Source organism: Manis javanica, chromosome 4 (genome assembly GCF_040802235.1).
Source record: "Manis javanica isolate MJ-LG chromosome 4, MJ_LKY, whole genome shotgun sequence".
NCBI lineage: Eukaryota > Metazoa > Chordata > Mammalia > Pholidota > Manidae > Manis > Manis javanica.
Window position 1 is genome coordinate 72,270,647 of NC_133159.1, and position 16,484 is coordinate 72,287,130.

The 16,484-nt window shown below is 35.6% G+C and overlaps 1 protein-coding gene across 4 annotated transcripts in view; it reads right to left on the reverse strand.

The window, feature by feature from the left end:
- Positions 1-16,484, reverse strand: part of COL24A1 (collagen type XXIV alpha 1 chain) — a 364,470-nt gene that overhangs the window by 110,517 nt on the left and 237,469 nt on the right. For all 4 annotated transcript variants that reach the window (XM_073234227.1, XM_073234226.1, XM_073234225.1 and 1 more), the window contains 4 exons: positions 15,103-15,156; positions 14,691-14,744; positions 13,371-13,424; positions 13,103-13,210 (listed from right to left, as the gene is read on the reverse strand). In XM_073234227.1, the coding sequence (XP_073090328.1) occupies positions 13,103-13,210; positions 13,371-13,424; positions 14,691-14,744; positions 15,103-15,156 (270 nt within the window). The remainder of the gene's footprint in view (positions 1-13,102; positions 13,211-13,370; positions 13,425-14,690; positions 14,745-15,102; positions 15,157-16,484) is intronic.

A 16,484-nucleotide genomic window follows, 5' to 3' on the forward strand; every position in this document is an offset into this window, starting at 1 on the left:
AAAAGATATTGCATGCAACTACAGGGAGAAAAAAAGCAGGAGTTGCAATATTTGTATCAGACAAAATAGACTTCAAGACAAAGAAAGTCACAAGAGATAAAGAAGGACATTACATAATAATAAAGTGGTCAGTTCAACAAGAGGATATAACTATTATAAATATCTATGCACCCAACACAGGAACACTTACATATGTGAAACAATACTAAGAGAATTAAATGGGTAAATATAATGCAATGGATTCATTTTAGGAGATTTCAACATACCACTGACTCCAAAGGGCAGATCAACTAGACTCAAAACAAGTTAAGACACAGAGGCACTGAACAACGTATTAGAACAGATCAACCTAAAAGACACCTACAGAACAATCCATCCAAAAGCAACAGGATGCACATTCTTCTCAAGTGCACATGGAACATTTTCAAGAATAGATCATATACTAAGCCACAAAAAGAGCCTCAGTAAGTTCAAAAAGATTGAAATTGTACCAACCAGCTTATCAGATGACAAAGGTATGAAACTACAAAAAAATTACACAAAGAAAATGAAAAAGCCCACAAACACATGGAGGCTTAATTACATGCTCCTAAATAATCAATGGATCAACGATCAAATAAAAACAGAGATCAAGCAATATATGGAGACAAATAACAATAATTCAACACCAAAAAATCTGCTGGACACAGCCAAGGCCATGCTAAGAGGAAGTATATTGCAATACAGTCCCACCTTAGGAAAGAAGAACAATCTAAAATTAACAGTCTAAAGTCACAATTAATGAAACTAGAAAAAGAAGAACAAATGAGACCTGAAGTCAGTAGAAGGAGGGACATAATAAAGATTAGAGCAGAAATAAATAAAATTGAGAAGAATAAAACAATAGAAAGAATCAATGAAACCAGGAGCTGGTTCTCCAAGAAAATAAACAAAATAGATAAACCCCTAGCCAGACTTATCAAGAAAAAAAGAGAGTTTTCACACATAAACAGAATGAGAGAAATGAGAAAGGAAAAATCATTACAGACACCACAGAAATACAAAGAATTATGAGAGAATACTATGAAAAATAGGATAACCTAGAAGAAATGGACAACTTTGTAGAAAAATATAATCTTCCAAAGCTGAGCCAAGAAGAAACAGAAAAACTGAACAGACCAATCACCAGCAACAAAATTGAATTGGTAATCAAAAAACTACCTAAGAACAAAACACCTTGAGAAGATGGTTTCACTGCTGAATTTTATCAAACATTTAGTGAAGACCTAATACCCATTCTTCTTAAAGTTTTCCAAAAAGTAGAAGGAATACTCCCAAATTCATTTTACAAGGCCATTATCACTCTAATACCAAAACCAGGCAAAGACAACACAAAAAAAGAAATTTACAGACTGATATCCATTATGAACACAGATGCAAAAATACTCAACAAAATATTAGCAAACCAAATTAAAAAATACATGAAAAGGATCATCCATTATGATCAAGTAGGAGTTATTCCAGGGATGCAAGGATGGTACATTCAAAAATCCATCAACATCATCCACCACATCAACAAAAAGAAGGACAAAAACCACATGATCATCTCCATAGACGCTGAAAAAGCATTTGACAAATTCAACATCCATTCATGATAAAAACTCTCAACAAAATGGGTATAGACAGCAAGTACCTCAACATAATAAAGGCCATATATGACAAACCTACAGCCAACATAATACTTAACAGCAAGAAGCTGAAAGCTTTTCCTTTAAGATTGGGAACAAAACAGGGATGCCCACTCTTCCCACTGTTTTTTAACATAGTACTGGAGGTCCTAGCCATGGCAATTAGACAAAACAAAGAAATACAAGGAATTCAGATTGGTAAAGAAGAAGTTAAACTGTCACTATTTGCAGATGACATGATACTATACATAAAAAACCCTAAAGACTCCACCCTGAAACTACTAGAACTGATATCGGAATACAGCAAAGTTGCAGGATACCAAGTCAACACACAGAAATCTGTGGCTTTCCTATACACTAACAATGAACCAACAGAAAGAGAAATCAGGAAAACAGCTCCATTCACAATTACATCAAAAAAAATAAAATACCTAGGGATAAACCTAACCAAAGAAGTGAAAGACTTATACTCTGAAAACTGCAAGACACTCTTAAGAGAAATTAAAGAGGACACTAACAAATGGAAACTCATCCCATGCTCTTGGCTAGGAAGAATTAATATTGTCAAAATGGCCATCCTGCCTAAAGCAATCTATAGGTTCAATGCAATCCCTATCAAAATATCAACAGCATTCTTCAACAAACTGGAACAAATAGTTCTAAAATTCATATGGAATCACAAAAGACCCCTAATAGCCAAAGCAATCCTGAGAAAGAAGAATAAAGCTGGGGGGATCTCGCTTCCCAACTTCAAGCTCTACTACAAAGCCACAGTAATCAAGACAATTTGTTACTGGCACAAGAACAGACCCATAGACCAGTGGAACAGAGTAGAGAGTCCAGATATTAACCCAAGCATATATGGTCAATTAGTATTCAATAAAGGAGCCATGGATATACAATGGAGAAATGACAGCCTCTTCAACAACTGGTATTGACAAAACTGGACAGCTACATGAAAGAGAATGAAACTGGATTACCGTCTAACTCCATACACAAAAATAAACTCGAAATGGATCAAATACCTCGATGTAAGTTATGAAACCAAAAAACTCTTAGAAGAAAACATAGGCAAAACTCTCTTGAATATAAACATGAACAACTTCTTCATGAACTTATCTCCATGGGCAAGGGAAACAAAAGGAAAAATGAACAAGTGGGACTATATCAAACTAGAAGCTTCTGTATAGCAAAGAACACCATTAGTAGAACAGAAAGGAATCCTACAGTATGGCAGAATATATTTGTAAATGACATACCCAACAAAGGGTTAACATCCAAAATATATAAAGAACTCACATGCCTCAACACCCAAAAAGCAAATAACCTGATTAAAAATGGGCGGAGGATCTGAACAGACACTTCTCCAAAGAAAAAATTCAGATGGCCAACAGGCACATGAAAAGATGCTCCACATCAGTAATTATCAAAGAAATGCAAATTAAAATCACAATGAGATATCATCTCACAACAGTTAGGATGGCCAACATAGAAAAGACTAGGAATGACAAATGCTGGTGAGGATGTGGAGAAAAGGAAACCCTCCTACACTGCTGGTGAGAATGGAAACTAGTTCAACCATTGTGGAAAGCAGTATGCAGCTTCCTCAAAAAACTCAAAATAGAAATATCATTTGATCCAGGAATTCCACTCCTAGGAATTTACCCTATGAATGTAGGATCCAAGTTTCAAAAAGACATATGCACCCCTATATTTATTGCAGCACTATTAATAATAGCCAAGTAATGGAAGCAACCTAAGTGTCCATCAGTAGATGAATGGATAAAGAAGATGTGGTACATATACACAATGGAATATTATTTAGCCATAAGCGGAAAACAAATCCTACCATTTGCAACAACATGAATGCAACATTATGCTCAGTGAAATAAGCCAGGTGGAGAAAGACAAGCATCAAATGAATTTACTCATCTGTGGAGTATAAGAACAAAGCAAAAACTGAAGGAACAAAACAGCAGCAGACTCATAGAACCCAAGAATGGACTAACAGTTACCAGAGGGAAAAGGACTGGGGAGGGTGGATGGGAAAGGAGGCATAGGGAGAATAAGGGACATTATGATTAATACACATAATGTGTGGGGGGCACAGAGAAAGCAGTATAGCACAGAGAAGACAAGTAGTGACTCTATAGCATCTTACTATGCTGACGGACAGTGACTGTAATGGGGTATGTGGTGGGGACTTTATAATGGTGTGAACCTAGTAACCATAATTTTGCTCATGAGTTTTTATATTAATGATACCAAAAAAATTATGGAATGCAGCAAAAGCAGTTCTAAGAGGCAAGTGATATATTTATAGTGATAAATGTCTATATTAATAAAAGAAAAGATCTCAAAAACCTAACTTTATTAGAAAAAGAAGAGCAAGGGGTTTCTGGGAAAAAAGACAGCAGAATAGGAAGCCAAGACAGAAACCTCCTCCTATGCATACACATCAAAGAAGCAAATACAGAATTGCAGCTAATCCTGAAAATGACCTGAAGATTTCAGAACTCCCTACATCTGGTAAAGAAGGCCAAACAGAGAAGGGTAAAATGGGAGAGCCATGATCAGAAGGGACCCAAGCCCATCCTCTGTCCATCCCCAAAAGCTGGGAAAGAGGAATGGAAAAAGGAGAGGTAAGGTGCTCAGGAACTCTGCAAACCTAGTCCTGGAGATATGCTTTGGGAACATGAGTCCACACTGTATCAAGCTTTGGTGATTAACAGGGCTGGACATGAGGAAGAGTCGGAGCTCTCTGGTAGGCTGAGTCTCCTGTCACTTGTGGAGGACAAGTGCACTCTGGAGGTTCTGCTGAGAACCAATGCAAAGGTGGGAGTTTGAAATATTTGTTGCCAATGGGAGAGGTACCAGAAGGCAAAGGTTGGAGGAAGCACTCTCTGCAGGAGAAAGGGAAGATGGATGACAGTTCCCCAGACTTCCATTGGCCCATCAGGTCAGGCACTCACGGAAGGCCCAAATGCCCCATTCCCCTATCTGGCATGGCAGCTCACCCCCACAGTGCAACCACCCACTCATCCACTCAGCTCAGCAGTGTCAGACTTTGGTGTCTGGAAGGCAGAGGGAGGCTTTCGCAGCTTTCTCAACCCTGTCTTAGCCCAATTAGAAGGCACCAATAGGAATCAGCTCCCAGTACTCCTTCTTCCATGCGGGCAGCCCAGCTGGGTGCCACATGACCCTTCACCACCACAGCAGGACCACATGCCGTGCAACCATGTGCGAGTTGCTGCTGCAACAGTGGGACTTTCCCCATGCCAGCCCCAGATCCATGGACCACCACATCCAACCCGTTAGCCCAGTAGTGTCTCCATTGCTGCAGGGTTCATAGAGGGTGACTCTGCACACAACAATCCCGGCAGAAGTACAGCTGCTCCAATCACAAAAGCTCAGCTGAGGCAAAGTGCCATTGGTGGAGGACTGAGATAGAGCACTGCTGGTAGACAGAAGGGCAGCCTAATAGCTCACTAACAGCAACTGGGGCTCCACTGTAAAGGCAAACTAGGCACTAAAGAGTACAAAGTCTTGAGCTTCTGGGCACCACAGGAGGCCTTCTTCATAATGCCATTACTCTAGACCAGAAAGTATAGAATCATCTAATATAAGAAAGAAACACAGAAACCCTGAGAAAATGAGGAGGCAGAGGAATATGTCCCAAACAAAAGTATAGGATAAGACACTAGAAAGAGGGCTAAATGAAACAGAGATAACCAATCTTACTGATAAAGATTTCAAAATAACAGTCATAAATATGCTCACTGATCTTCAGAAAATTACTGCAGATCTCAGAGAAGATGTCAACAGAGAGAGACTTGGAAAAGAGCCACTCAGAACTGAAGAATGCAGTAACTGAAATGGAATATATAATGGAAGGAATGAATAAGAGATTGTTGCAAGCAGTGGAGACAATTGATGAGATGGACATTAGATAACAGGAAAACAATGAAGTTGAGGAACAAAAAAGGAAAAAGAATCTTTATAAATGAAAGAATGCTAAGAGAACTGTGCAGCAATAACAACAAAACAATATTCATATAATAGGGGTATCAGGAGAAGAGAGACAAAGTGATGGAAACTCTCCTTGAGGAAATAATTGTTGAAAACTCCAATCTAGGGAAGGAAATAGACACCCAGGTCATGGAAGTGCAGAGAGCCCCTAACAAAGGAACCCCAGGAAGACAACATCAACTTATAATAATTAAAATGACAAAGATTAAGGAAAAGGAGAGTGTGCTGAAAGCAGTCAGAGAGAGAAAAAAGATAATTTGTAAGGGAAACTCCACAGGCTATCAGAAGACTTCTCAGCAGAAACTTTAGAGGCCAGAATGGAGTGGCATGAGTTACTGTGTTGAATTAGAAGGACCTTCAACCAAGAATGCCTATCCAGCAAGATTATCATTCAAATTTGAAGCAGATATTAAACATTTTTCAGATAAATGAAGGCTGAAGGAATTTACAACCACTTAACCTGCATTACAGGATATGTTACAGGAAGTTGTGCAGATGAAAAATCTTCTGAAGCCTAAAGAGTTCTCACCAGTGAAAATAAACCCACAGTAAAGTAGTAGAACAATTACTTACCAACAAGTATGAAATTAAAACAAAAGTAGTGAAACCAACTATATACAAAGTCAGTTATAGGATATACAAAACTGCAGATTATGACACCTAATACATAAAGTGTGTAGGAGGAAGAAGAATAAAAAAGAACTTTTAGATTATGTTTGAAATAAATCAGTTTAATATAGAGTATTACATAGTAAGGAAGCTACTCTTGAACCTTATGGTAACCAAAAACCTAAAGCCTATAATAGATACACAAAAAATTTATAAAGAAAAATCTAATTATATGACTATAGAAAACCATCAATAGCAAGAAAAGAAGATAAGAAAGGAAGAAGGGTACAGAGAGGAACTACAAAAACAACCAGAAAACAATTAATAAAATGGCAATATGTACATACCTATCAATGATTACCTTAAATGTAAGTGGACTTAATGCACCAATCAAAAGACAGATAGTGGCAGAATGGATAAAGAAACAAGACCCATCTATATGTATCTACAAGAGACTCATTTCAGACCCAAAGACATACACAGACTGAAAGTCAAGGGATGGAAACGGATATTTCATGCAAATAATAGGTAGAAAAAAAGCAGGAGTGGCAGTACTTTTATCAACAAAATAGGCTTCCAAACAAAGAAACTAACCAGAGGCAAGGAATAACATTACGTAATGACAAAGGGATCAATCCAACAAGACAACAGAACCATTATAAATATGTCACTCAACATAGGAGCATCTAAATATGTAAAATAAATACTAACAGATTTAAGGGGGAAGTAGACTGGAACTTATTCACACTAGCACACTTTAACACACCCCTTACATAAATGTACAGATAACTGGATAGAAAATAAATAAGGAAACAGAGGCACTGAGCAACACATTAGATCAGATGGATTTAACAGGTATCTACAAAATATTCCACACCAAAGAACCAGGATTACACATTTTTGTCACATATACATGGAATGTTCTCCAGAACAGATCACACTAGACTGCAAAAAGAGCCTCAATAAATTCAAGAAGATTGAAATTGTATCAAACAAATTCTCAGATGACAATGGTATGAAACAAGAAATAAATTACACAAAGAATACAAAAAAGTCCACAAACATATGGGGGCTAAGCAACATGCTTTTAAATAATCAATGGATGAATGAACAACTAAAAGCAGAAATCAAGCAATACATGGAGACAAAGGAAAACATAAATATAAAAGTCCAAAATTTGTGGGATGTCACAAAAGCAGTCCTGAGATGGAAGTACATAGCAATAAAGGGCTACCTCAAGAAATAAGAACAATCCCAAATAAACAGCCTAACTCATAATTAAAGAAAGTAGAAAAAGAACAAATGATGTCCAAAGTTAGTAGGAGGGACATAATAAAGATCATGGAGGAAATAAATAAAATAGAGAAGAATAAAACAATAGAAAGAATATCAATGAAACCAAGAGCTGGTCCTTTGTGAAAATAAGCAAAATAGACAAAAAAGAAAAAAAGAAAGCATACACAAATAAAGAAAATCAGACATGAAAAAGAAATAGTCACAATACATATCACAGAAATAGCAAGAATTATTAGAGAATTCTATGAGAAATTATATGTCAATACGTTGAACAACCTGTAAGATATGGACAAATTCCTAGAAAAAGACAACCTTTCCAGATTGACCCAGAAAGAAACAGAAAATCTGAACAGACCAATTACCAGCAATGAAATTGAACTGGTAATCAAAAAACTCTCAACAAATAAAAGTTCATAACTAGATAGCTTCACAGCAGAATTCTACCAGACATTTATAAAAGAGCTAATACCCATCCTTCTTAAAGTAGAAGAGAGAATACTTTGAAACTCATTCTATGAGGCCAGCATCACTCTAATACCAAAACCAGACAAAGATCCTACAGAAAAAGAAATCTTAGACCAATATCTCTGATGAACATAGACGCAAAAATCCTCACATAATATTAGCAAAAATACATCAAAAGGATCATCCATCATGGCCAAGTGGGATTTATTCCAGGGATACAAAGATGGTACAATACTTGCAAATCAATCAATGCCATATATACCATATTAACAAAAAGGATAAAAACCACATGATCATCTCAATAGATGCTGAAAAAGGATTTGATGAGATTCAACATTCATTCATGATAAAAACTCTCAACAAAAAGGATACAAAGGATAAGTACCTCAATATAATAAAGTCCATATGTGACAAACTCACACCTAACATACTTAATAGAGAAAAGTTTTTCCTCTATGATCAGTAACAAGACAAAGATGTTCACTCTCAGCACTTTTATTCAAAATAGTACTGAAGATCCTAGCCATGGCAATTAGACAAGGTAAAGAAATAAAAGGTATCTAAACTGGTAAGCAGAAAGTTAAACTGTCATTATTTTCAGATGACATGATATACATAGAAAACGCTAAAGACTCCACCAAAATCTATTAGAACTAATAACTGGGTTCAGCAAAGTTGAAGATACAATATTAACCCACAGAGATCTGTTGCATTCCTGTATACTAACAACAAACTAGCAGAAAGAAAAATCAAGAAAACAATTCCATTTACAATTGCATCAAAAACAAGGAATAAACCTAATCAAGGATATCAAAGATCTGTATTCTGAAAACATCAGACACTCAGAGAAATTAAAAACACCAGTAAGTGGAAATCTATCCCATGCTCATGGATAAGAAGAATTATTAGTCAAAATGGCCATCCTGCCCAAAGCAATCTATAGATTAATGCAATTCCTATCAAAATACCAACAGCATTTTTCAATTAATTAGAACAGTTCAAAAATTCATATGGAACCACAAAAGACCCTGAATAGCCAATGCCATCCTGAGAAAGAGGAAAAAAGCTGGGGTGATTACACTCCCTGACTTCAAGCTCTACTACAAAGCTACACAAACCAGTATGGTATAAGAAGAGACCCATAGATCAATAGAAGAGACTAGAAAGCCCAGATACAAACCCATGCATATATGGTCAATTAATATATGATAAAGGAGCCATGAATATACAGTGGGAAATAGACAGCCTCTTCAATAGCTGGTGTTGGGAAAACTGGACAGCTATATGTAAGAAAATGAAACTGGATTACAGTATAACTCCATACACAAAAGTAAATGGATTAAACTTTGAAATGGATCAAACACCTGAATGTACTACATGAAACCATAAAACTCTTAGAAGGCAAGAGGCAATATCTCTTGAACACAAGCATGAGCAACTTTTTCCTGGATGTATTTCCTCGTGCAAGGGAAACAAAATGAAAAGTGAACAAGTGGGACTACATCAAACTAAAACACTTCTGCACAATAAAACAAAAAGGCAACCTTCAGTATGGGGGAATATATTTGTAAATGACTCATCCAATAAGGGGTTAACATCCAAAATATATAAAGAACTTATAAACCTCAAAAGCAAAAAACAAATAACCCAATTAAAAAATGGGCAGAGGCCTTGAATTGATATTTTTCCAAAGAAAAAATAGATGACCAACAGGCACATGAAAAGATGTTCTACATCACTTATCATCAGAGAAATTCAAATCAAAACCACAGTGAGATATAATCTCACACCAGTCAGAATAGCCATTTTCCAAAAGAGAAGAAATAACAAGTGCTGTTGAAGGTGTGAAGAAAATGGAACCCTCCTACACTGTTGGTGGGAATGTAAATTGGTGCAGCCACTGTGGAGAGCAGTATGCAGGTTTCTCAAAAAACTAAAAACAGAAATATCATATGACCCAGTAATTCCACCTCTTGGAATTTACCTGAAGAAACAAAATTCCTGATTTGAAAAGATATATGCACCCCTATGTTTATTGCTGCATTATTTACCAAAGCCAAGATGGGGAAATCAATCAATGGATAAAGAGATGTTGCATATATACAATGCACTATTATTCAGCAATAGGAAAGAAAGAAATCCTGCCATTTGCAACAACATGGATGGACCTAGAAGGTATCATACTACATGAAATAAGTGAGGTGGAGAAAGACAAATACCATATGATTTCACTTATTTGTGTAATCTAAAACAAAATGAACAAAAGAGCAGTAGACTCATAGAAATTTAGAAGTGACTGATGGTTACCATGGGGGCTGGGGTGGGGTGCCATGGGTGGGGAGCCTGAAGGGAATAAAAGGGCACAAAAATTCTCAATCATAATATAAGTTGTCACAATGATGGTAGCTCATCATGGAAAATGTAGCTAATGATTCTGTAACATCTTCCTATGTTGACAGATTGTAATTGCACTGGGGGTGAGGATTTAATAATATGGGTAATTGTTGAACCACTGTGTTGTATACTTGAGACCAATATAAATTGTGTATCAACTATAACTCAATTTTAAAAAAAGAAAAACTGAGCTCAAAGTTAGCAGAAAGAGGGAAATGATAAAGATTAGAGCAGAAATGAGTAAAATAGAGAATAAATAAAATTAATAAGTAAAAGAGTAAAAAAGATTAATAGAACTGTGAGTTGGTGTTTTTGAAATGACAAAACAAAATTGATAAACCTTTAGGTAGACTATCCAAGAAAAGAAAGAGAGGACTCAATGTTAGAAATGAAAAAGGAGAAATTATAAGTGATACCACAAAAAGACCAAGGCTCATAAGCCATTCCTATATATAATAATTTTCCCACAAATTGGACAACATAGAAGAAATGGATATATCTGTATAACCATATTACCTACCAAGTCTACATCAAGAATGAATAGAAAATCTGAATAGACCAACAAGTAAGGAGATTGAATTAGTATTGAAAAGCTTCTCAACAAAGAAAAACCAGGTTTCACTGATGAATTCTATGAAACACTTAAAGAAGAATTAATGCTAATCTTTCTCAAACTCTTTCAACATTTTGAAGAGATGGGGATAACCTTAGCTCATTCTACAAGGCCAATATTACACAGATATCAAAGCCAGATAAGGATACTACAAGAAAAGGAAACTACAGGTGAATATCTTTAACTGATATAGATTCAAAAATTCTCAATAAAATACTAGAAAACTGAATTCAACAGTACATGAAAAGGATCACATACCATGATCAAATGGGATTTATTCTAGAGATGACAGGATGATTAAACAAACATTCATAAAACAATCAGTGTGGAAAGTTACATTCACAGAATTAAAGGCAAAAATTACATGATCATATGAATAAATACAGAAAAAGCATTTTTAAAAACTCAGTAACCTTTCATGATAAAAGCTCTCAACAAATTGGGCATACATGGGACCTACCTCAACATAATAAAGCCCATATATGACAGACCCACAGCTAACATCACACTCAGTGGTGAAAGCTTTTTCTCTAAGAACAGTAACCAGACAAGGATACCCACTCCCACCACTCCTATTCAGCATAGTACTGGAAGTCTTAGCCAGAGCACTTAAGCAAGAAAAAGAAATAAAAAGTATCCAAATCAGAAGGAAGAAGTAAAACTATCTGTTTGCATATGAATGATCTTAATATACATAAAACCCTAAAGATTTCACCAAAAGCTGTCAGAATTAATAAATTATTTCAGTAAAGTTGTAGTAAAATCAACCTAGAAAACGTAGTCACATTTCTATACACTAATAATGAATTATCTGGAAAAGAAAGACAGCCATCCTATTTACAATAACATCAAAAACAATAAAATACCTGGGAATAAAAATGACCAAGATGGTGAAATGTCTCTACATTAAAAACTGTAAGACATTGATGAAACAAATTGAAGAAGACAAACAAATGGAAAGACATCTTATGTTCATGGACATAAAAATTAGTGTTATTGAAATGCCCATACTATTCAAAGCTACTTGAGAATGACAAACAAAGCTGGAGGCATTTCACTTCCTAAATTCAAATTATATTAATACAAAGGTATTCTAATCAAAACTTTATGGTACTGGCGTTAAAACAAACATATAGACCAGTGGAACAGAACTGAGAGCCCAGAAATAAACACATGCATATACAGTAACTATTTTTAAAATACAATATATATTATTTATACATATAATATGATTTATATATACAATGCGATATTATTAGCCATAAAAAGAAGGAATGCTGCCATTTGTGACTATATGGATCAACCTTGAAGGCATTATACCATGTGAAATATGTCAGACAGAGAAAGACAAAACTGTGTGATGTAATGTATATGTGATACCTAAAAAACCTGAACTCAGAAACTGAGAGTAGATTGGTGGTTGCCAGGGGCAGAGATGGGGGAAATCAGTGAAAGTGGTCAAAGGGTACAAATTTCCAGTTAAAAGATGAATAATTTCTGGGTATCTAATGCATAGCATGGTGGCTATACTTAATACTGTATTATATACTTTAAAGTTGCTAAGAGAGTAAATCTTAAAAATTCTCTCCACACACATGAAAGGTAACTATGTGAGGTGATGGATGTGTTAAGCAGACTTATTATGATAATCAGTTAGCAATATATATGCACATTAAATCATCACATTGTACACCCTAAATTTACACAGTGTTATATGTCAGTTATATCTCAATAAAGCAGGAGAAAAAAATTAGGTTCGAAAGCTTGTGTTCCAGACACATGAAAAAGTGTCTTTTCGCCTTGGATGTTGAGGCTTATAATCAGTGTCTGGTCTGTCCCTCTCTCAAGCCACAGTTCCACCCTACCAATTACCAGGTGGACAAATAAGGGAGTCAGTGTGTGTGTGTGTGTGTGTGTACATAGGAAACTGAGTTCACTGAGTCTTTGAAAATGTGTGTGTGTGTGTGTGTGTGTGTACACAGGGAACTGAGTTCACTGAGTCTTTGAAAATGGACCCAGCATTACTCACCAGAGGGCCCATTAGACCTGGTCTACCCAAGGACCCCACAGTCCCTGGTAAACCTATTTCTCCTTTTTCTCCATCCTCTCCAGGAAGTCCACTTCCTCCTGGGCTTCCCTGTAACCCAATAAAAATTTTTATGAAAGGAAAAGCACTGAAACAATTATACCACACAATAAGCAGATTTTTGTTTGGATGATACAAATAATTATGTGTAGTATTTTAAAGATTTCATAACAAAATGAACCTTAATCATAGTTTTAAAGGTGTAATTTACCTTTAATCCATCTTTTCCTTGGTGACCTTCTTCTCCAGCAGTTCCTGGTTCACCCTATTTTGAAGCAGAAACAGCAAGATTTATTATTCTTCTAAATCACTTCTCTTAATTTATTCTTTGCTCCTGCTATCTATAGAAAGTAATGTGTTTCTATATAATTACTCCTACTTCTACCTATTTATAAGGAGTAGTTGGTAATATAATAAGCATTATTTAATTTGCCTAGACTAGCTCTGAAGATGATGTAAAGAGTCATACTGTAAATTCAAATACAAGGTGGTCCCAGAATATTAATAACTTTTAGATAGTGAAAGGTAATATACATTCATTTGGTAGCTCTAGAAATTTATACAGCTACACATCTGTGTTTCTGAGTTGAGGGACTGTAAATACTGTATCTCATAAAATTACAGTATCTTGCTATACTGAATTTACATGGATTAATACAACTTAATTCAGTTAAAATCATTGTACCAGATTTTTATAGAGAAGAGATAACAATTAAGGCCCTGGTATTTCAAGAAGCTATCTCCTACATATAAAACTTGTACAGAAATGTAGAGCCATACTATATGAAGCTGTTAAAGTAGCACTGGCTCTCTTGCCACCTGAACTATTTAAAAGTGAATTAATCAGTCCATCTTCACAGTGACCCCATTGCTCCCATCATTAACACTCGCATTACCCTGATCTTGTACTGCCTGCCTCCTGAAAAATATAAAAAAGTGGAAAATGAAAAAGAAAGATGTGCAAAATACATCTCCCGAGATTGACTTTTAGTAAATAAATGTCACTTAAAATTCTCTTGGGCACTGTTATCTTAGGAAAAACCTTACCACAGCTCCAATTAAGGGCTGTCTACATTAAAATAATTTCTGTAAACTATTCGATTACAATTTACAATTATTTCCTTGAATCTTGTTAACTTTGCATGACTCTAGTTTTTGTAGTTGTTTTTTTAAACATAAATTAGATTTCAATCTTTTGCCTGTCTTGTTAAGTCAATAAATATCCTGAGAGTTGTCACTAGTATTTGTGAATTTTTCTTAATGCTGACATTAGTCACAATCACAGTGATTCCATCTATTTGGCAGGGTTCTTCAGATGACAAAGGATGTAAGAGGTCAGGATTCTAAACACTACTAAATTACAATGTGAACATGGTTTGGCATGCAGCTTTTGACATTATGAAATAAAGACAAACATTTTCTATAGTGCACTAGGAATGTTTATTATGTAATTTTTCAAGTCTTTAGGCTAAGTTTTGATTCCCAAAATAGGCAGGCCAGTGTATTAAAATGGTTTCCAGTAGGTACTTACCCATAACCCTGGTTCCCCAGCAACTCCAACGCTGCCTGCAGGTCCCACATCTCCCTGAGGAAACAAGGGGAAGGATTATATCCCTACCAGAGCTGCATGTCCAACAAGTACGGAAGGCAATCATGAGGAGAGGAGTCCCAAAACGTCCCTTTTCTTTTTGCCCAGATTCATTTAATGATAATATTTTCCCCAGGCTTTATTATTTGTATTCATACATATGTGTGTACATCTGTATGCAAATATACAGCTGATATTTTTTCTGACAAATTTTTCTAACTCATTTGAGAACACTTCCCATTTTTATCTGCTGTCTTCCACCTGCTTTCAGGATGGGTTAGCAAACATAGGGGATTGATTGGTAAAAGTTTAAAGACTCTCTAAGACCCTCCCCTTTACTATTTAGGAAGGTTACCTTTGCACCTGGCTCGCCTTGCAGACCAGATTCTCCCTCAATACCTGAAGGTCCCTAGAAGAGAATTATGTCACACATTGTTTGTATCTGTTCCCTCTCCAATTACAAAGGCAATAACAACCTGATAAGAAGCTGGTAGTAATTTTTACCCTTGGGCAGGTCCAGGAAAATGTCATTTTTGCTCCTTTGTAAACTTCATGGCTTAAGACTAGATAATCTAAGGGGCATTGTATCAGTTCAAATGCCAAAGCAACATTACTGGCACTCAGGACCTTCAAAGTCAGTTTCTTCTAATCCTTCTTCTCATCCTTTTATCTTTAGTAAAAGATAAACTACATTCCTCTCCTAATTTTCTACCCTCATACTCTTACTGTTCTGTGTGATCATTTTACTTTGATATCCATTTCTGTTGAGTCCTTTGGAATACACTTCATTAAAAAAATTCAGTATTCTTTATTGGTTTTATAAAATATATCACACAAAGAAGATATGAATTTATTCACATTATAAAAGACACATACAGCATCTTTTCCACTCTCTTTTCATGGATGGGTCCACTTGGGAAGCATTTGTTTCCTTTTCCCTTGAAAACATACAACTTCTTGCAAACTCTGGCTATTTCTAGGCCTGGAACACCTATGATTGCTGTTGAATTCTTTTTGTCTCTCGGAGATATTTACCTCATTGATGAGCATGTTATACGTGCCCCTGACTTCCTCATGCTTCCTCTTCTCTCTCACTCTGTGTGTGTGTGTGCACAATTATAAACATACATATGTATTCTCTAATTCCTATGTTTTTGGAGTAGAGGGGCAATTTAAAGCATTCATTCACAATACAATCTTGACCAAAAGTTCTCTGTTTGCTTTCTATCTTTCAGGGATTCCATAATAGTTCTGATCTCATTGGTGATAATATTTCTTATAATTATTAGAGATTAAAATATCTTTTATAAAATTACAGCATTTCAGATGACAGGAAGCTCAGCTTTGCATTTTGATTCAGCTTCTGCAACATATATTCACCTTGCTTTTTACCAAAATAAAAGCTATATATGTATAATGGCACAGATGGACTTACAATGAAAGGTCTCAGTCCCATTCATCAGAAGTAACTACTTTATAAATAATTTTTCATTTTAATTTTCCTAGTGGTTACTTCTAAAACTCAAGAGCTATACCTCTACTTCCTGATGTATCACTTTGCTAAAAGTTTAGTTCCTTTATACTCCCTCTGTTTCACCATCATTTCACCAATTTTTTAATAGTTACATCATTATCCTCAACTACTATTCTAAACCAGCATATTTTCCTCAGCTGACCTACCCAACCCTATTCCTTATCACAACAGAATTCTTGTCTTCTATTCTGTTAAAAAACTTC